At 36.8% G+C, this 23,203-nt stretch overlaps 1 protein-coding gene across 10 annotated transcripts in view; it reads right to left on the minus strand.

Annotated features, from left to right (window-relative positions):
- The window catches only part of CEP128 (centrosomal protein 128), a 523,299-nt gene that overhangs the window by 273,388 nt on the left and 226,708 nt on the right, over positions 1–23,203 (minus strand). For all 10 annotated transcript variants that reach the window (XM_049899763.1, XM_049899764.1, XM_049899760.1 and 7 more), the window contains one exon: positions 15,282–15,474. In XM_049899763.1, coding sequence (XP_049755720.1) covers positions 15,282–15,474 — 193 coding nt within the window. The remainder of the gene's footprint in view (positions 1–15,281; positions 15,475–23,203) is intronic.

The following is a 23,203-nucleotide window of genomic DNA, read 5'->3' on the forward strand; positions in this document are numbered from 1 at the left end:
AGTTTAATGATCCCACTAGGATGTTTAAGGATTAAATGAGGTGATACATTAAAAAAAAAAAAAAAAAAAACCCTGCATATTAGCACACATTCATTCTCCCAACAGCCAACTCAGAAAATGAGGGTAAACAGCTGAATGGAAAGACCTAACATCACCTGTATGGGCCTATGGCTAGGCAACTTTTCAGAGTGTGACATGATTAAGAAATTGCTTTTAGGGCAAATATTGTATAAGACCACTATTATAAGAACTCGAGAAATAGTTTAAACAGAGAAGAAAATATTCTTTGATGGTTACGAGAAGGAGGAGGGAGGGAGGGTGGGAGAGGGGTATTCACTAATTAGATAGTAGATAAGAACTACTTTAGGTAACAGGAAAGACAACACACAATACAGGCGAGGTCAGCACAACTTGACTAAACCAAAAGCAAAGAAGTTTCCAGAATAAACTGGACGCTTTGAAGGCCAGCATAGCAGGGGCGGGGGTTTGGAGGCCATGGTTTCAGGGTACATCTAAGTCAACTGGCATAATAAAATCTATTAAGAAAACATTCTGCATCCCACTTTGGAGAGTGGCATCTGGGGTCTTAAACACTAGCTAGCGGCCATCTAAGATGCATCAATTGGTCTCAACCCACCCGGACCAAAGGAGAATGAAGAACACCAAGGACACAAGGTAATTAAGAGCCCAAGAGACAAAAAGGGCCACAGAAACCAGAGACTACATCAGCATGAGACCAGAAGAACTAGATGGTGCCCGGCTACAACCGACGACTGCCCTGACAGGGAACACAACAGAGAGCCCCTGAGGAAGCAGGAGAGCAGTGGGATGCAGACACCAAATTCTTGTAAAAAGGCCAGGCTTAATGGTCTGACTGAGACTAGAAGGACCCCAGTGGTCATGGCCCCCAGACCTTCTGTTGGCCCAGGACAGGAACCATTCCCAAAGCCAACTCTTCAGACAGGGATTGGACTGGACAATGGGATGGAGAGGGATGCAAGTGGGGAGCGAGCTTCTTGGATCGGGAGACACATGAGACTATGTTGGCATCTCCTGTCCAGAGGGAGATGAGAGGGTGGAGGGGGTTAGAAGCTGGCGAAATGGACATGAAAACAGAGAGTAGAGGGAGGAAGAGGGCTGTCTCATTACGGGGAGAGCAACTGGGAGTATGTAGCAAGGTATATATATATAAGTTTTTGTGTGAGAGACTGACTTTATTTATAAACTTTCACTTAAAGCACGACAAAAATTAAAAAAAAAAATTGCTTTTAAATACCTAAAGTCCAAGCTCATTAGCCTCAATAGAAAAAAAAAAAAGCAAATCTGTAATCTTTCATGACTGACATGATGAAGGAGTTACCTGATCTAGAAAAGAGAATTAATAAAGTCTCTACAAATTGTATTAGGGAGAACGTGAAGGCCTTTACTCTGGAAAGATATATAAGGGGAACAGTTTCTTATTGCCAAGTATCCTAGCTTCAAAAGATGCAATAGATAACAAGTCAATAAAGGGCACACTAGAAATAATTTGATAAGGTAATTTTAGTTGTTGTCCAATGCTTCATATTTTTCCACTGCCTTAAAGATGCAGAAATAAAAATAAATATTGATATGCGTTTTCTTTTTGATTGGTAGAAGAAACCTAAATGTGTAGTGTGGATATTATAAGGAGGTGTGGCATTTATTGAAGATACCATAATAAATGGATAAAGAGGTAGGAGCCTAAATTTGTGCTACCCATTTATCCATTCTTCCATCCCACCATTCACTATCCATCCACCTACCCACCACCTAAACATTAAAGAAATATGTTTATTCCTTGTTAAACACCAAACATTGTGCCAGACGGAATGGGAAAACAAGGGTCTATAAAACAGGAGACTGCAATTTAATATAGATTAAAAAACATATATGCTGATACTCTGAGGAAAAGGCAGTCAGTTGTCAAATGTCATGTAGTTACATCCAAAGGTTTTAACAGTAGAGAGGTGGTAAAATGACCAATTACCTCTGGCAACCGGTGATAAGAAGAGTAGAGTAAATTCATGAAAAAAAAAGGGGGGGAAAAATGGTGGGGCTTCTGTTAACACTTTGAACTTTATTTGCTCCACAGTAGGAAAGGCACTGGAGGTTTCTGAGCTGGGGGGTGATCGGATCAAAGCTGTGTTTAATGAAGATTCATTCATATGGCAGAACTGGTTAGAACAGCAGGTTGCGTGTATGCGTGTGTGTGTTCTCTGAAGAAACACTGCTGGGTGGAGGTCAATTGTGGGGTGTGTTGCAAGTAATTTATTATAAAAAATGCAAAACCAAAGTTTGTGAATGATTTACGTTTCTCTACTAATTAGAGCATATTCAAGGTTATCCCGCTGAGATGTGACCTTAGACGTACCCACTGGAGTGTGCCCGCCCAGGAAAGTCATCTGTCATGGAGCCGTGGCAGGCACATAGGTGAAGACCAGTCAAGGAAGGCAAGGCCTACAGATTAGGAAGATCCTGCAGTGAAGGAGCTTTTGCAAAGCTTGGAGGTTGAGGTACTGAAGAATGAAGTAAGACGGGGTGGGATGGAGGTGCAAGGAAGGACAGCGGAAAACTTTGTAACGTCACTGGTCGCCAGGACAAGGAAGTTGGGGAATGTAATCCTTCTTCCAAATGGCAAGTGTAAGGATAGGCTTTAAATGCTCTTAGGAAAAATTTCAAATTAATAAAATAAGAAAAATTTCCCTACAGTTTCAAACTGAAATTTCACAGCTATGAAACAACATAACTTTATATACAATATATTGCCACCACCCATTTTAGATTATTTCCATATTAAATTTCACAACATGCATATATTTATTCCCAGTAGCCACATCTGGTATCTAAAGCATTCTGGATCCCACCTTAATCTACAACAAAGAACACTTGAACTTCATATGCTTAAGAATTCAGTCATATATTGAAAGTACCTCTTAAAGGCACACCAGTCATCTGAAAATTGGGTGCATTTTAGGACAGAGATAACTTTATTACATTACTAAATGCACACAGCATCAGGTCAATCGGAACCTGTTTGCTTCAGCTCCAATTTCCTTATCTTATTATGCTCCAGCCAAGGTCTTTCCTACCTCAGTCCTTCACAAACATTGTTCCCTCTACCCAGAAAGCTGTGCCTGCCACCCCTCATGTGGCTAACACCTATCCAGGCTAAGGTTCCATATCCACGTCACTTTCTCAGGAAACCCTAACTTCAACCTCTCCTTCACCCATGATCCTACAAATTTAGACAACACAGCCTATACTGGTACGCCCAGTGTAGACACAGTAAGCATTACAGTCCTCCATTAGACACAGTAAGCACAGTGCGTAGGTCCTATGAAAACATTTAAACTAATTTTAAGATTGGAAGAGAAAAATGCATATAACAATAATAAATATGTAATAATAAATCCAATCTGGATTATATTCATCTTCATATTAAAAAAAAAATTTGTTGCCATCGAGTCATTCCAACTCATGGTTATCCCATGTGTTACTAAGTAGAACTGCTCTATAGGGCTCTCTTGGCTATAATCTTCATGGGAGCAGATCGTTAGGCATTTCTTTGTGGCACCACCAGGTGGGTTCCAACCACCAACATTTAGGTTAGTAGCAGAACACAAACAGTTTGCACCACCCAGGGATCTTCGTATCAATATAGTCAAACAAAAAAAAAAATTTTTTTTTTTTTTTAATGGAGGAAGAGACTCACAAAGGCAGAAGTATCTAGAGTCTACACAAGTCATAATGGTTAACTGCCTTTCCAATTATTATAATTAATTACTATGTAAATATTTTTAAATACTTCTCTCTACCACCTGAGTATAACTTCAGGAAAAGCAGCAAGGACTGTGTCTATTAAGTTTACTACTCTGTCTCCAGTGCCTGACACATAGTACTGGACACATGGTTAAAAACAAAAAAAAAAACCACTGCCATCGAGTCAATTCCAACTCATAGCAACCCTATGGAACAGAGTAGAACTGGCCGACAGGGTTTCCAAGGAGCAGCTGCTCAATAAATACTGAATAAATGAACACAATAATGATGGTCCTTTCTTACCTACCTCACAGAACAGTTTTGAGACTAAAAAAAAAAAATTGGGGGGGGCCGGGGGGAGGGATTCAAGCCATGTTCAACTCTTTTGTTAAGTGGGCTGGTTATTTTAACATCTCTGTGCTTGTTACCTCATCTGTAAGACCTGAGTGAGACTAATCCCTACTTTACAAAGCTGTTGTGAGGATTTAAGGGGAGAACCCACACAGAGCTCTTAGCCAAGTGCATGGCACATCGCAAGTGCTCAGTGAATGCTAGCTACTAATAGTATCTTTAAGGTGCTTCCTTGTTGTTGTTCTTAGGTGTGGTCGAGATGATTCTGACTCATAGTGACCCTATGTACAAAAGAACAAAACAATGGCCAGTCCTGTGCCATCATCACAATTATTGTTATGTTTAAGCCCACTGTTGCAGCCACTGTGTCAATCCATCTCGATGAGGGTCTTCCTTTTATTCAATGACCCGATATTTACCAAGCATGATGTCCTTCTCCAGGGACTGATGCCTGCTGATAACATGTCCAAAGTATGTGAGACGCAGTCTCGCCATCCTTGCTTCTAAGGAGAATTCTGGCTGTACTTCTTCCAAGACAGATTTGTTCATTCTTTTGGCAGTCCATGGTATATTCAATGTACCTCGCCAACACCATAATACAAAAGCATCAGTTCTTTGGTCTTCCTTATTCATTGTCCAGCTTTCGCATGCATATGAGGCGTCTGAAAACACCACGGCTTGGGTAAGTGGCACCTTAGTCCTCAAAGTGGCATATTTGCTTTTTAACACTTTAAAGAGGTCTCTTGCAGCAGATCTGCCCAATGCAATGATTTGTTGACTGCTGCTTTCATGGGTGTTGATTATGGATCAAAAGTAAAATGAAATTTTTGACAATGTCCACCTTTTCTCCGTTTATCATGATGTTGCTTATTGGGCCAGTTGTGAGGATTTTTGTTTTCTTTATGTTCAGGTGTAATCCATACTGAAGGCTGTAGTCTTTGATCTTCATCAGTAAGTGCTTCAAGTCCTCTTCACTTTCAAAGAGCAAAATTATGTCATCTACATAACGGTGGTTGTTAATGAGTCTTCCTCCAATCCTGAAGCTGTGGTATTCTTCATATAGTCCAGCTTCTCAGATTATTTGCTCAGCATACAGATTGAGGAAGTATGGTGAAAGGATACAACCCTGACGCACACCTTTCCTGACTTTAAACCATGCAGTATCCCCTTGTTCTGTTCAAACGACTGCCTTTTTATCTATGTACAAGTTCCTCATGAGCACAGTTAAGTGTTCTGGAATTCCCATTCTTTGCAACGTTATCCAAAATTTGTCATGATCCACACAGTTGAATGCCTTTGCATAATGAATAAAACACATGTAAACATCTTTCTGGTATTCTCTGCTTTCAACCAAGATCCATCTAACATCAGCAATAATATTCCTGCTTCCAGGTGCTCTTCTGAACCTGGCTTGAATTTCTGGCAGTTCCCTGTTGGTGTATTGCTGCAGCCGCTTTTACAATTACCTTTATTGTCTTAGAGGTAGGTAGTCCCTGGAATCCAGGGATCCCAACTTCCCACTGCACCCACTGGTGTTGGTCATTTGTATATCCCCTGAAGCGCTGACTTCTGGCTTTGTGTCTACTAAGTACTTAGTGTATATATGTGGAATTTATTTGAATTGGGGAAAGAGAAAAAGGGATTTCAAGGTGGTTTAGGAGCTAGGAAAACTCCATCTTGCATCAACTGAGCCATATAGCCTTTCAAAGCCTCAGTTTTCAGACCTGTAAAATGGGAAAAGATCTTTGTGATCTCTGAGGACACTTGAGCTGTAACACTGATTACCATAGGGAGGTCTTTACGCTGAAACTACTAAATACAGATGGTGCTTAGTTGGGATTTCTTTACAAAGAAGCGTTAGGCAGACCCAATTCCCTCCCTTCCGCCCTCACAGCCCGGAGGATTCCAGGAAGGCTATGGGTGGGGCTAGAACAGGGCTGCCAGGTACTTTGCAGAGCCCATGGGGTATGTGGGCAGCAGTAAACACAGGTTGACAGGAGACACCCCAGATGAGATAATGGGATAATGCAAAACAAACCACCAATTATTAATGGCACTGTTCATTTCTCAAAAACATCAAAGTTCACATTGAAAAGCAAAATACCTGGTCTATGTTTTCATTTCTCACCAATATAGGAAGGATTCTCATTCCTATAAAATATGTTCTCACTGACTTTAGATTTAATTGCATGCTTCTACTTGTTTACAGAGAAAAAAATGAAACCTTGTTTTTTTTCCTCAAAAGCTGTATAAGAGTACCTACTTCAGAATTAAGCGAAATAATATATTGCTTAAGGCACTTAAACTGTGTCTGGAATATACCAATAAATGTTAACTCTTAGTTCCTAAAACCATTACTAGAAACACTGTCTGTTATATTGCTTGTAGAAAAATCTATATAATACATTCCTTTTGAATTTAGTTTCCAGAATAAGTTTGTTTCTCTTCAGGAGTTTGCCTGCTTCCTTAAATAAGATAATAAGAACAATGTAACCCAACATTTTTCCCTCTTAGATGTCAGGAAAGTCAGAGCTAAGTTAAGTGATGTAACATAATGGCTGCTTCCAGATGCCTGGAATACTATTTCTCTGTTCCCCCAATTTTTTAATTTCCTTCTGTGTGCCCTTTAACACTGTTACAATGCAAAGTGGGGTGTGAATACAATTTAAAGTATGTCTATATATGAACAAAACACTTACAAATGTCTACGACAATATGAGTTATGTACATTTCAGGTTCATTGGTAATGCACATAACTTTAAATTTTCTTGCTATATTTAAATAAACAGAAACAAATATGTATACATAGATTTATGGAACTTATATTCCCTTTAAAAATACCATATTCAGGGACTCAGATTATTTCTCTACCTGAGTAGCCCGCTTGACACTTCCTAGTCAAGTGTACTTTTGCTACTAACCCTCTGCTTGCTAATAAACCTCTGCTGGCTTGGCAAAAAAAAATAAAATAAAATATTCCACACCTTTTTAAGACCTACTTCAGCTCTTCAAGGTAAAATTAAGTTGCCTGAAAGTCATATATGTATATCCCTAACTTTCTGATAGTAGGAAATATCTAAAGATGGGTTTACGTTCCCAAAGAGTCTCAAAGAGGCTGGAGAATTACTTAATATATAGGGAATAAGTGGCAAAGAAACCACTGCAAATCTCTAATTTCATGATTTTATTGGTGTATTAGTTTACTATGGATGCTGTAACAAATTACCACAAACCGAGTGCCTTAAACCAACACAAATATATTACATTGCAGTTCTGTAGGTTAGAAGTCCCTCTCAGATCTCAATGGTCTAAAATTAAGATGTTGGCAGAGCTGTGCTCCTTTTTAGAGGTTCTGGGGGAGAATCTGTTTCCTTGACTTTTTCTTCTAGAGGCTTCCCATATGCCTTAGCTCATGGTCCACTTTCTCTGTCTTCAAATCCAACAAAAGTAGGTTGAGCCCTTCTCATATCACATCACTCTGACATTCTCATCTACTTTTTCTTTCACTTTAAAGACTACTTTTGATTACATTAGGTCCACTTAGATATACAGGATGATCTCTCCATCTCAAGGTCCTTAACTTATATCTGCAAAATCCCTTTTATCACGTAAAGTAACATAGTCACAGGGGCTGGAGATTAGGATGTGGACATCTTTGGGAGGTTACTATTCTGCCTACAACAATTGGTAACTGTTATGCAAGCAACAAAATAGTAAAGATGAACTGTGTTCATTATGATAAACCAATAAGAAGACATTCTTTGCCAAGAATTATTTTCTCAATGAATAGTCAAAATGTACAGATTTTCCTTCTACAGTTGTTTTAAGGTAGCACTGATATAAAGCTTAAAAGAGCCCAAACACAGCAAAAATATGCTTTGAATTCAATGAAAGCTACCTACTAGCCTAAAAACTCACATCAGATCTATTTTAACATACACACTTTGCCTATCTTTCTCCCTGAGAGTACACATGGTTTGAATTCAAGTAGACCAGCTTTGCTGAACTATGAAACAGATATAGATTACACAGATAATCTATGACAGAACAAGAAAAATCTAAGAATTGATTCACATAATATATTTAACACTTCTGAATTTTCCATCAGAATATAGATGCATGCCCATGCAACACACATTCTGAAGAGGAAAAAATGTAAACTTCAAACATATGAGCTGTTCATTCAATCAGTACTAGCCTATTGCCAACTGAGTATATTATTGGAAATACTGAAAACATTTGTTTCTAATAAGTTCAGCCAAAAGAAGTAGCACAAGCATTAGGCTCATTAAACAATGGGGTGGGAGACAGAAAGGAAAGGATGGAGAATAATTAGCCATGACTTTTCATTGCCATTTACTCACTAACAACATAAATGTCAATTATACATTCAATCAAAGTTGACACTCGCAGAGATCTGTGTATCAAGAGCCCTAGACATAGCATTAATTTATTTACCCATAATTCTGATTCTAAAAACACCCAACCAATGGAGTTTAATTTCAATCCCTATTAACCTAGGCTAGATTTCAAGTTATAACATAAAACACATGAGAAACTAAATTATTATAATGAAACACACATGAGCAAAACCATAGACTAAGATTAAAATATAAGACAAAATTCTGATTTTACTTTAATTTTTTTAACCGGTTGCCACTGAGTTGATTCTGACTCACAGCAACCCCCTGTGTATCAAAGTAGGACTGTGCTCTGTAGGGTTTCAATGGCGATTTTTCAGAAGTAGTTTGCCAAGACTTTCTTCCAAGGCATCTCTGGGTGGACTCAATTCTCCAACCTTTCAGTTAGCAGCCCAGGGAATTAACAGCTGCACCAGCCAGGGACTCTGACTATAACAGTGGGCATAATTGTAAAAATCAATTGTTGCTTGATAGTTTTTTAAAATGAATCATACCAAAAGCCTGAAAATTAAATAAGAGATCATTTCTTATTAAACAAAATAACTGTTTATTGAGTTTAAGTAATTTTAAAAAATATTTCATTATCTCTACTGGTCAGCATCACCAAACTTCTGAACAGCTGGTGACAATGAAAAAGTGCTAAATAGATGTTTAAAAATTAACTTAGAGATCATCCCTTCAATGACTTCATAATATTTAAATACTATGTTTCAATATGCAACAGAAAAAAATGGGTTATCCTTGTTATTGGACTAAATGACAACGACTAGTACTTCCATAAGTAATATGGTCGTCAGTAAATCTTTCAACGAGACAAACCTGAAAACCTGCTTGAAATGATATGGGGAATAAATAATAGGAGAATGGGTGGGTGGCTAGGGAAATAAATTAATAAGTAAATAATTGGTAGAAACAAAAAAGAAATGATGCAATTCCATGTCTAATGGACAAAAAAAAAAAAAAATGGACAGGTCAGGAAAAAATGCCTGTAATTCACGAGTCCCTCCCTTGATTCTGTCCTACAATGAATTCTAAGAAATTATCCTCTGCTCAGCCATCCACTACCAACTGCAGAAGTGCTACAGGGAGTTTGAGGAAGAGTAAGGAAAAAAACAGAAATCAGCTGAAAGGAGTTTCTCAGAACACTACAAACAATGAAATTAAAGGATGGAAAACAAAAAAACTGAGATTACCATTGGTAGATGCAGACAAACTGGGTAGACATGAACCTTTGGAAATGCAGTGCATTTTTTTTGAGTCAATGACATGAACAGCACAGCAATTTAAAAACATTGAAAAAAGCCTAAGTCATGTTTCTATGAATGAAAGAACATTAGAGGGGCACAGTTATAATAAAATTACTCATCTTTGGAGACTTTTTTAAGGCTAGAACAATGAGTCTGTAGTATGCCAGATTCATCGCTAAGCTGACCCTCATGCCTTGGGTGACAGGTATTATCCCTTGGAAGCAGCTTGCAAAGAATATAGTCATGAAAACAATTCTACAACCCAGCATAAAACGCCCAAAGCCTCTACTAAAACAACCCTCTAAAAAGTCTTAGATGGTAAATCCAATGGCTACACATTGTTCTTTCCATCCTTTTCCAAACAGGTATTAAGCAAACATATAAGACAAAAATCAACTGGACCCAATCATAGATGTTGAAAAGCTAGCGGCAAAAATAAAGAAAAAAAAAAAAAACCCATTGCCATCGAGTCAATTCTGACTCATAAAAAAAAAAAAAAAAGAAAGTACTATGCAAATTATTGTGATAAGAAAAACTGCCAAAAGTAGTAGTATATGCAAAGTGCTAAAAGGGTTACGAAAACCTTGGTGGTGTAGTGGTTAAGTGCTACGGCTGCTAACCAAAGGGTCGGCAGTTCGAATCCACCAGGCACTCCTTGGAAACTCTACGGGGCAGTTCTACTCTGTCCCACAGGGTCGCTGTGAGTCGGAATCAACTCAATGGCACTGGGTTTTCTGGGTTAAAAGGGTTACAGAAGAAGAAATGCCTAACTCTTCTGCCTTTGTTCTTTTCAAGATTCATTTCTCCACCTTTACTTTGACCTCATTCATACTCGTATCTTCTGGGATCTTCCTATACCAATTAAACTTTCTTTCACCTGTTCAATCTCTCCCATCCCTGAATCCTTCTACTAGCACATATAATCATGTTCAAGTTTTTCTATAATCAGTTATCAAAAATAATATTCTAGAAGTTATATTCATGCTACTCTTAAGGATAAATCTCAGACTTAGAGAACTGTAGCTTTCCACGTAGTTGTAATATTTTTGTTTACTTTTTTGGTATTCAAGTATTTTGAATTTTTTTTCCCATGTTATACTCAAGAGCTAACTCAAATCATATTAGGAAATGAGGGTGGAATAACTGCTAACAATGTTATAGTGTCCCTAAATCAATCAGGGAGCTCATGGAGAATATTATTGTGAAATGAATAAAAATGTAAATGGTTTAAATACTGCTACTATAAAATGCAGTACGTAACTGAAATATTAGGAAAGACAAATACAGTTGCCTAATCCCAGTGAGTCTTAAACAAAATGTAAATCACTCCAATAAGATTACTTAACTTCTGCCAAACATTTGCTGATTTGTCTTTTGGTTATACAGCATTCGTAAGTATCCAAGTAAGTTTCAAACAGGGGGAAGAAAAAAGTTTGAGCCAAAAGTGTGCAAAGGACATCATCTTTGTCATTCAAAATCTAAAATTTTGGGAGAAGTTATGCTTCTGTTTTTAAGCTGATTTTTTTCATTAAATATTAATACTATGGCTTCTCTTTAACTCTACCCTTTTAATATTCTTATGTTCATCCTCTCATTCATTCACTTCAACAAATATTTGATTTGTCTTGTGCTACCACCCAACTATCAGTTTGTCATACTGTGGTGGCTTGCATGTTGTTATGATGCTGGAAGCTATGCCACTGGTGTTCTAAATAAGAACAGGGTCAGCCATGGTGGGCAGGTTCCAGCAGAGCCTCCAGAGCAAGGGAGAGTAGGAGCAAAGGCCTGGCAAACTACTTCCAAAAATTAGCCAATGAATCCCTCACAGTACCTACTTCTTACATACATAAGGCATGAGATTATTATTTCTCTGTTACAAAAGTTTGGGGCTTTACAACACATTTTTGTCTTCTATAATTTTTTTAAAAATGGGGCCTCTCTTTCTTCCACCAAATGGGACCCTATTCACTGACTTTCCCATTTCCCCCAATGGCATAACCATCGAGACCTTAAATTCTCCTGTCACGTCTATCCCTCTTTCACTTATACAACCCAACCCTTTGCTAAGTCCTCCACAAGACCTTTCATATTTGTTGCCTCTTTTCCAATTCCTTACCAATACTCTTCTTTTCCTTTTATGGGGAGTATTATGATCAGCTTTTAACTAGACTCATTCCCACATTCAATTTTAAGATTAAAAAAATCAGTTGCCATAGAGTAGACTCTGATGTAAAAGTTTCAAAATACATGAAGCAAAAAAAAAAAAGACAGAAAACCAAAAAAACTCACAGTGGTAGTTGGATATTTTAACAATCTTCTCCAGTTACTGATATACCTAAACCAAACCCACTGCCGTTGAGTTAATTCCTACTCACAGCAACCATACAGGACAGAGTTGAACTGCCCCACACGGTTTCCAAGGCTGTAAATCTTTACAGAAGCAGACTGCCACGTCTTCTCCCAAAGAGCGACTGATAGGTTGAAATTACCTACTTTTTGATTAGCAACTGAGTACTTTAACCACTGTGCAACCAGGGTTCTGAGTTATTGACATAAGGAGGCAAAATAATTAGTAGAGATGTTGAAGAGTATTAAACAATTTGACATGAGTGACCTTATAGAATGCTGCAATAAAGAACATGTATTATTTTTAAGTGAACATGAAAATTAACCAAAATATATCATATTTAGTGCCATAAAAAAGTCTGAATAAATTTCAAATGAACAAAATCATATACACTATGTTCTATGACCACAACTGTACCAAGTTAGAAAACAATGATAATAAGATAGCTATAAAAATCTCCACATAACTGGAAATTAGGTAGTACATTTAAAAAAAAAAAAAAAAACCCCACTGGCCAAAAAAGAAATCACAAGGTAGATAATTTTCTAATTCAAACTAAATGGTAATGAAATCACAACACAGAAACATTTGCAGGATGCACCTAAAGTATTCTTAAGAAGGACATTTATTGCTTTAAATGCCTATATTAAAAAAGAATGGTATTAAAATAAATCATCCATCATAAGAAGCCAGAAAAAGAGCAAATGATACACAAGGTAAGTAGAAGGAAGGAAATAAAAATAAGACCAGAGGTGAATAAAATATATTAAAAAAAACAGAAAAATATTAAAATCTATTGTTTTAAAAAAAGAAATTAATAAAGCCCTTAGTAAGACTTAAAAAGAAAAAAAGGGAAAATACAAATTACCAATATCAGAAATATAAGAAGAGGCATCATTTTAGATACTACAGACATTAAAATAATTTAAAAGGGGGATATTATGAAAAATTTTATGCCAATGAATTAGACAGCTTAGGTGTAACAGACAAATTTCTTGAAAGACATATATTAATAAAACTGACTCAAGAAGAAACAGAAATTCTGAATAGCCCTATATCTATTAAAGAATTTGAACTAGAAATTAAAACTTTCTCACAAAGAATACTACAGGTCCAGGTGACTTCATTGGTGAATTCTATCAAACACTTAGAAAAGAAATAATACCAACCTTACACAAATGCTACCAAAAAAAAAAAGGGGAAAACACAATGGCCTCATAAATAATAGAAGTTACAAATACTACAGCTTACCTTCCAAAGCTTTTATAAGAGAGCTGACCATTCGAATATAAATATCTAAGTGTACAAATATTTGTTATTTTTTAACTACTTCCCACTGATAGTTTCATGCATTTATAATACACTACAGCATTAATTCCTTAGATAAAGAAATTATCTACAGGGTGACAATATGGATAATTTACTGAAAATAAAACTGGGTTGCAATTAACTGTTAATTAGACAGTAGTCTATAACATGTATAGGAACTATACAGTATTTATCTACCAAGTCCATAAAAAGATGCTATTGTACTGCCAAAAAAAAATACACGAGTAGCCTCTGACTTTCATTACTGTCGCAGTTTATATTTTTCAATAGCACTAGAGCAGAAAGTCTCCAAGTGCACGCTGGGGACCCTCCAAGACCCCTTAATAATAATTGTTCTCGTTGTTAGGTCCCATCGAGTTGGTTCTGACTCATACTGATCCCATGTACAACAGATCAAACACTAACCATGTTTTTCACCTGTAATCACACATGAATATTTGCATTTTTCACCTGTAATCACTCACTAATGTACAGGTTTTCTAGCAGTTACATGACACGTAGTATCACAGAAAAAAAAATGAGACTCCAGCTGACTTCTTTCAAGCCAACAACTAAATTTAAAATGCAAAGCACCGCTCTTTTTCAGTTCATTTGTTTGTTTTGGAGAACTGTTAATTTTCATTAAAATGTTTTTTATGTTAACATATAAACATGGGTTCATAATTGTTAAAGTGTATAAATAAATATTTTTAAAAGTCTGTTTTAAGTTTTAATATGCTAAATATTGGTAAACAGAACTCACATCAACAAAAACCCTTTGGTCCCACAAACACTTTAAAATTAAAGTGGTCCCATTATCAAACAAATTGAGAATTACTGTGGTACAGTAATAAATAATTTCTAAGTGGTATAAAAAATAAGTGGTATATACGGGGAGAATAACACTGACTACTAAAATGAAAAACATACCATTTATTTTAAAAAAGGATTATCATATGTTAACATTTTTTTTAATAGAACACTACTTTATGCCTCTTTATGATTCTTACATTAATAAAGTTCCCCAATAAAGCAGTGCTCTAAGGCTAATAGAGCACAAGATACACAGATGATTCCCATACATAAATGCTGTTTTTCTTCTTCCTGTCATAATGCACCTCTAATATTACTAAACAATAGTTTTTCGTGTCTCTTGTTAATCATTTAAAGTTAGGTACTGCCTACATACTAAATATATTTATCTCTGTCCCTCCTCTCCCAAATGCCCCTTCCCTTACTCTATTGTTTTCCCCATTGTGCTTATAACCTTCTGATAATTAACTAATCTATTACATTTATTTTCTGTCCCCCTACCCCAACATCGTGGGAGCTAAACAAGGGTAGGAATATTTCTTCTGTTTTATTCACTGATGTATCCCCAGCACCTAGAACAGTGCCTAATTCAACACAGGCACAAAATAAACATTTGCTAAGTGAATTAATGGATGTATTACTGAAGTAAAATATAAATTCTGGCATTTCACTGCAGGAATCCAAGCAATTCTTACCAAATGAACACCTGCAAACAGCCAGTAGACACAAGTGCTATATACACAGTGGGGACACAGTACCTGAAGGAAAATCCCCAAATAACTGCATGATAATGAAGGCCTCTCAGGCTACACAGTTTTCTCTTCTAGATCCAAAAATGAAGACAGACAAGGAGATAAGAAACAACAGACAAGGAAAGGACACTGGTTTCAAAACAGACAAAACAGGAACAGAAGCAGACGAAGACACCTTTATGTTTTCTTTTGTTTTGTTTTTCAACTCTAGGATTCAGTGAGCATGAACACAGAAAAATAAGAGTAAGAGTAGCCAACACACCTCTCTTCTCCCGATGTATTTCTTCTAGAAGTTGCTCCTGCCTTTCTATCTGTTCAAAAAGATATTGGAGCTCACACTCCTTATTTTCAGTCATATCCTTGAGCTGTTGTCTGCACAGCATCAGCTGGTGCCGCAGACTTTTCTCTCTGCTTTCTCTCTCTTTCAGTTCCTCACAGAGCCACTGAAGTTTGGTCTAAAAAGCAAAATTTATACCTAATTAAATTTTGAAAGAGAAAAAAACAGCAATTAACATTATAAAACATAAGGAAGGAAATGAAGTAATGTCATGGTAACCTCAACAAATAAAGACAATAACTACCAAACTGAGGAAAACAAAACAAAAAATACTAACGATATCAATAATGTTTTCATTTACATATTGATATACATCAGTTAAAAGCTGGTAGAGAAATCAAGCCATGATTTCTTGGATTTTGAAAAAACATGAGTTATAGTCTGTCATCTTTGGCAAGGCACTAGTAAAGAAGAGCTTGGTTACTAAATTTCCAATTCTGCACTCTTCTGTGTTGTTAGGATCTTTAAAATGAGAATGTATTCAATGCATTATGTCGTAAAAATTACTCTAGACAATTTCACTACTGAATTTAGATACAGGTCAATTGGAAAATGATTCTAAAGCGCTACTCCTTAAGTCATTAATTTAATTGATATAAACTTGTCAAAACAAAAGGAAGCCTACACTGTCACTGCCTGCTTCTATATTAAAACTACGATCTAAATCAAAAGACTGTATCTTTTGTTAACCTCATCAAATCTTGCCATTTCCTCAGGAAAATTAAATAATAAGCTGGAAAGCCCCAGTGAAGTATATTATTATTGGCATTATACAAGGGAAAAAGGAAACAGTTAGACCTATACCTTCTGGAAAAGATATATTTTCAGCTAAGTTGTTTTGCTGTTTATATGGTACCTCAAACATACATATCTTTATCCTGTATATTGAAGAATTTAGTATACTAGAGCCTCAAGATATTCAAGGAAAACAGAATCAGTAACATTGTTAAATTTAAAGTTCCTTGGGACTGGGTAGAGAGTCTGGTAGAGCACTCTTCACATAGTAAGATCCTACATATGTAAAAAATGAAAAATGAGATGCAGTTATTGTAAAAAGGTAGCCCTTTGTGTTTAAAATAAAACAAATATAAGAAAGTAATACCCTGAAAATAAAAAATACAAAATGTTTTGTTTTTAGTTTTACTATACTAAGAACCACCACCCATCTGTCAGTTTGTCATATTGTGGTGGCTGATGTGTTGCTATGATGCTGGAAGTTATATCACCAGTATTTCAAATACCACCAGAGTGATCCATGGTGGACAGGTTTCAAGAGAGCTTCCAGACTAAGACAGACCGGGAAGAAAGGCCTGGTGATTTACTTCCAAAAATTAGCCAATGAAAGCCTTATGGGTCGCAACACAACATTGTCTGACTTGCTTGCTTTGAACACATGGAGAGATCGATCACTAGAGGAGGACATCATGTTTGGTTAAGTAGAGAGCCAACTAGGATGAGGGAGACCCTTGGTAAGAAGGATTGGCACAATAGCCACAATGACAGACTCAAACATGCTGGTGACTCTGAGGATGACACGGGACCAGGTAAGGTTTTGTTCTGTTATACATAAGGTCACCATAAGTCAGAGTCAACTCAAAGACAGCTATCTATCTATCCATACTAAGAAAGCCTAATGAGTATTCAGAAGTAACACGTATAGAACCTGAACAGTATCAATTCTGATTATAAAAATGCAACCACAAAGAAGGACTGGAAGGATATACACATGCACGCCCTAATACCTCCATGCCATTTAGGCATCGTCCTAAACTACCGTTCTTGGATTGCATTTTGAAAATCTCCAGGCTCTGATTTTGTTCAGTCAAATTTGTACTTATAAATGAGCTTCAAGGATCTAGATATTAACCATTGTATTTCACAATTTGGGAAGTTTGGCTAAAAACAAATCTATAATCCCCATATTCATATTTCAAAATTGAAGTACGTAGAAACTAAAGTACATTTACAAAATAATTTTAAACACTGTCTGCCAAAGGAAATCTGCTAGCATTCCCCCAGCTGGTCTAAGATCTGTATTGTTTACTATTATAACAAATAATTAGATATTAGAATATTAAATTATTTGTTTGATAGAGACAATTATCACCTTCTAACAGAGAATAAAATGAAATAATTTTGAAAAACAGAAGAAATATATATAAAAAGGGAGAAATTTGCATTTTAAAAAGGAATACATTTTAAAGCAATAACAGATTGAACACAGACTGATAAAAGTATGAGGTTCACAGGTGACCACAGTGAAAAGAGTAAAAGGAGTGAGAGTTAGTCAACTTCCTATTAATAGAGACCACCTGTTCTAGGGACAAGTCACTATTAGGTGATATGACAGGATTTAATCTGGTTGGTTTGCACCAGAGATGGCAAATGTAAATAGCTACAATGCCAGGTGCATAACATCAGTGAAAGGTAGGATGCTCTCTTTTCATTTTTCTTTCAGGGTACTTTCGTTTTACCATTTTGAATCACAACATGGAAACAAGAAATATTTTTCTTAGAGTAGATTTAAGAGAAATGGATACAACAGTGCAAGCGTAATGATAAAAAGCAAGTGATTCTTCCTCCATGTTGAGAAAATATGATGCTGATGACCCTTCTTATGGTCAGTTCCAGGGTTGTTCTTCTCAGCTCAAACTGTTTTCTACCACGTGATAACAAAGCACCCATGTTAACAGCTCTTCTGATATAGCAAAAGGAAATAAAAATGCCTGTTGTAACTACGCAATTGTCTTATTTTTCAAAAGTCCGGTATCAATTCAGTGTTTCAAAACCCACGTGGGCCAAAGGAGATGGGTCCTGGGGTCAACAATTTTAATCTCCAATTTAATCTGTGCTTACTTAGAAAATTAACAGCAAATTTAGAAAATTACTTCCCATTTCCCTTCTCTCAATGCTTTCTTACCTACTCCCTCCTAATCTGTTACCTTTGTTCACTACGTATGGTCATTACAATTACTGCTAAAATGTGGTAATAAGGAAATGACAAATCTATTTAGTCCTTCCAATAATTCTACTGGTTCTGGTAAAAACAAAGCAAAACAAAACAATACCAAAAACAAACAAAAAAAAAATCCCTAAATAAAGCATTAATCAGGTTTGACATGACCTATGGCTTTCATTTATTCCTATGAAGCCTTTATCCCATTACCATACAAAATTAAAAACAGGTTATAGTTAGATGCTTGTTATAGAGAATATATTATTAATCCTACATAACAAGATACCAATTTATGGAAATTTAATCAACCAATAATGTATTATGAGAATCAGTGTCTGTTAGATAAACACCAAGCATCTGCATTAAATATCTTGCAGAAGTAGCTTGGAATATAGTAAAACTTTAACAATTCCAAATAAAAATTAGCTCACAATGCTGTTAATCACAGCACAAACACCATTTTATTAACCGCTCACAAGTGCTTTTTATAGATTACATAATGGGCTCATTTATTTAACTCCATCGATGAGTATTGCTGAACAACTCAAAACAGAGAAAGAATTTCTAAATAAGACAGTTTTTATGTTTTTAAACTTCATGGTTGATAGCTCACAAATAGGTGGAGATATTCACAAGTATCTTTGTTTTTGGTATCTAGTAAAACTATCAGAGTGATCTTTTAATATGTTAAAATCCTCTACTGAGATTCACCATAATAATATACTAAACTCACTAAGGAGTGACTCAAAGCTAAAAACCAGGAAAACAGAAAGTCTGAACAAAAAGATTATAGCTGATAGAGTTAGCAGTAATATTGAAACCCATAATTTTGCTGTTTTAACTACTATGCTGTCTTTGCCAAAGTCGAAAAACAATTTCAAGAGGAAATGTTTATATAAGAAGTAAAGTTAAAGAAAGATGATAGTAATTTTTTTTTAGATTGTGCTAGGTCACCAAAACAATAATTTAACTAGAATTGCAAAATTTGAATTCAAGTCAACTTATAAATATTATTACTAAAAGGATACTTCCAGTAATACCTTTTCCACATTTCATGTTATCAAGAAAAAAAGCAAAAATATCTCCATAAGAGTAAATTTTTGTAAATATGAAATATATTCTCCAGTTAAACTGAATCTGTTCCATGCACAAAATCTAAAGCGTATTTACAACAAATGAATCTAAATACTTGAGCATTTGTACAGTATTTCATTTCTACGTCAGAAAGAAGAGATACCAGGTGATTACTTACATCCTTCAACAAGAATGACACTGGGTCTAATACTTCTCACACCAAGACAGTTCGTTAAAAATCCACATTACTACAACAGTGGCATTCCTTTATAACTGTACATCATGCAGCCAATGGAGAGAAGCTACGACACAGAATATGGAGACCCAAGTTCTAAACCCTTCTCTGTAATTAGCTTTAAGTCCTTAGGTAAAACTCAAATCTCCTGGTTTTCTCATGTATAAAAATGAGGTCAAATGACATGGTCTCAAAACTGCTTCAGTTCTAACATTCTAAAAAAGGTAAGAAAATGCTTATCAATACCTAGAGCTTGTTACACTATAAAAATGTTATTCTTTTGCCATGATACCAAAGAATAAAATAGGAAAATCCCCTGAATAATTCAGAAGTGTATTTCTCATTCATAAAATTTTTATATTTACATCTCTGATCGAATAAAACCAATACTTAGTGTTATGGACTGAATTGTGTCCCCCAAAAATATCTGTCAACTTGGTTAGGCCATGACTCCCAGTATTGTGTGGCTGTCCTCCATTTCGTGATTAATGTAATTTTCCTACGTGTTGTAAAGCTTAATCTCTGCCTGTGGTTAATGAGGCAGGATTGGGTTATGTTAAGGAGGATTAGGGTGGGATATAACACCCTTACTCAGGTCACATCCATGACCCAATGTGAAGGGAGTTTCCCTGGGGCGTGGCCTGCATCACCTTTTATCTTACAAGAGATAAAAGGAAAGAGAAGTGAGCAGAGAGTTGGGAACCTCCTACCACCAAGGAAGCATGCAGGGAGCAGACCGCGTCCTTTGGACCTGGGGTTCCTGCGAAGAGAAGCTCCTAGGCCAGGGAAAGAACGATGAAAAGACCTTCCTCCAGAGCTGACAGAGCCTTCCTCTAGAGCTGACGCCCTGAATTTGGACGTCTAGCCTACTAGACTATGAGAAAAAAATTTCTCTTTGTTAAAGCCATCCACTTCTCATATTTTTGTTCTAGCAGCACTAAGGGACTGGGTGGGTTAGCAGCACTAGATAACTAAGACACTTGGGAATTAATATATTTACTAAAATCTAATCTGCCTGTTTTGGGAGCCCCTGGGTGGTGCAAACAGTTAATCCACTCAGTTGTTAATTGAAACACTGGCAGTTGGAATCCACCCAGAAGTGCCTCAGAAGAAAGGCCTGGTGACCTATGTCTGGAAAATCAGCCACTGAAAACCCTGTGTTCTACGCCGACACACATGGGGTTGCCGTGAGTCAGGCCTGACTTGATGGAAACTGGTTTCTAACCTGCTAGTTATTTACTACGCTATGATATTTAAGCTGAGGAAGTACCTTAAGCGAGGAAAATGCAGCAAGCCCAATATAACTACTCTTTTAAAAAATGTTTATTGAGCATTCTATGGGTGTTGTGCTTAATGCTACAGATGCAATGAGGAACAGGAAAGACCCAAGTCCTGCCCTCAGAAAGTTTACAGATTAAAGAAAGAGAAGTGTGAATGGAGACTTTCAATACAGTGGGACAAAGGCTAGGAAGGAAAAGTACAGGTTTCTACAGGCAAAGAAGCTGATCAATTTACTTTAAGGGGGTAATCAGTAGTGGACTCCCAGACTTAAACGTACACTGTAAATAACAGGACTCAGGGCCCTGCCTTGCTCTGAGGAGCAAATGAGAGACACCAGCTTTCCTTTATTCGCTATCACCAAGATGACAGCTTAAAACCCAGGATCAACCGTAAAGCTTGCTGGTATTGTTGCTCCATCCTGAGAGGGCCTACTAGCTCTAGATTTGATAAGTTGTCGCTATTTTCCCAATGTGAACTTCTTTGCTACTTCCCATTTCTTGTCACATGATTCAAACCTAAACTCTAACCTGTGCCTGTGTCCTCTGCTTCTCCTTGGATCTTCTTGGCCAACTAAGACTTTTGGATATCAAATCCCTGGGGTGGAAACTCTTTCAGTACTCCTGCTAGCTTGCCTTTATAAGATACTGAATGCCTACCTATTCAGGTACCAAGCCTTGACTGCGAGTTCCTACTTTGGCTTGAAAACCATGGAAACTTCCTCTATCATCCTCTAACATAACATCAATTATCACTTGCATGTTATCACCAAAACATTACTCCAGTCTGCCCCTTCCTCTGAATCCCTGTACGGGCAGTCCCCAATTTACGACATATCTGAGTTACAATGAACCACACTTACGATCATCTTTATTGTTTGTTTTGTTTTTGATACATCTTAAATCGTCAGTAATATGTACTACATACAATGTTGCAGTGCGTTAACTTGATGTTATCATTCTCAGATGTTCACTTACAGATGTTTATATGTAATGTTTCCAACTCCCCCAAAGACAAACACAGATTGGATTTATAAACATACTGATAATAAAAGGAAATAATAATGAAAACTCAAAAAAAAAGAGGTATTCAACTTACGACAAAAGTGACTTCTGATGCAGCTCTAAGAGCGGAACCCTGTTGTACACTGGAGCCTGTAATTTCCTTAGTTCAGACCCACCCTCTCATCCTATCTCACCCAGGCAGTGGGAAAAGTCTCTGACCGTTTTCCCTGTCTTTGGTCTCACCGTCTCTCATGCACCTTTCATATCACTGTCAGAGCAACGTTTCTAAAACATGAACAGGTCACTCCCCTGTCCAAAGCACTTCTGTGATTCTCCACTAAACGCAGATCTGATGCAAGCTGTTGAAATGGCACACAATACTCTTCTTGGTGGCTCTAATTCCTGCCCTCACTCCCATCATTCCCTGTCTCATACTTCCATACTCTAGTATTTCCAAAACTTTGGGTTTTTCTGCATTTATCATGCATGTTTCTCTTCTGTGCCATTCCTAGAATTGTTTTCTCTGTATGCATGCTCCTTCCTCTTTACCTGGCTAGCTTCACGATGCACCTGAGGCATCAATTCTCCCAGAAGCCCTTGGTTACACCTCCTGTCCTCATACATGGCTACCTGCTCCTTCTTCAGAATCTCTACCTCCAAGGCAGCTTCTGCATACCTCTGTCACAGTTCTTAAATATAATACTGAAATTATGTGCATATGTCTCTGCCTTTTCTTCAGAAAATATGTTCTCCAAGAGCAAGGCTCATGGCTTACTCATTTTATGTTCATGCATATAATATAGCATCTAGGACCCAGCAGTTACTCAGTAAATTCTCTATTAAACTGAACTGAAATTAGTCTTCTACGTGCCTTGTCAGAATTTATGACAAAAACAAATGCCTCATCTATGGGAACTCCTTGCCTGGAATTCCTTAATTACCAAATCAACCCTCTTCCTTCCTGGTAATGTCTTATTCTCACCCTTCATTGGTTATTTTCTCTGTGAATATGGCCAAACTCTTAGTTGAACTTCATGTTTACATTACCCCACTACTGCCAACAAAACAACAGTGACACTAATTCTTCCCCAATCCTCTAGTTCTTCTAGGATTAACACTAAGAGAAGAAATTCAGCTGGCAGATTTATTAAAACAATTACCAAATCCCTCACAGGTCCTTCTAATACTGCAAGATGTCAGCATGGGCTAGCTGAACAGCAATTGTACTTTTCATATAGTTTTTGTCCTCTGATTTCAGATCTTATCGTCAATACTTATAGAGCTGCCCAGTCATAGTTCA

This window comes from Elephas maximus, chromosome 10 (assembly GCF_024166365.1).
Source record: "Elephas maximus indicus isolate mEleMax1 chromosome 10, mEleMax1 primary haplotype, whole genome shotgun sequence".
Classification (NCBI taxonomy): domain Eukaryota; kingdom Metazoa; phylum Chordata; class Mammalia; order Proboscidea; family Elephantidae; genus Elephas; species Elephas maximus.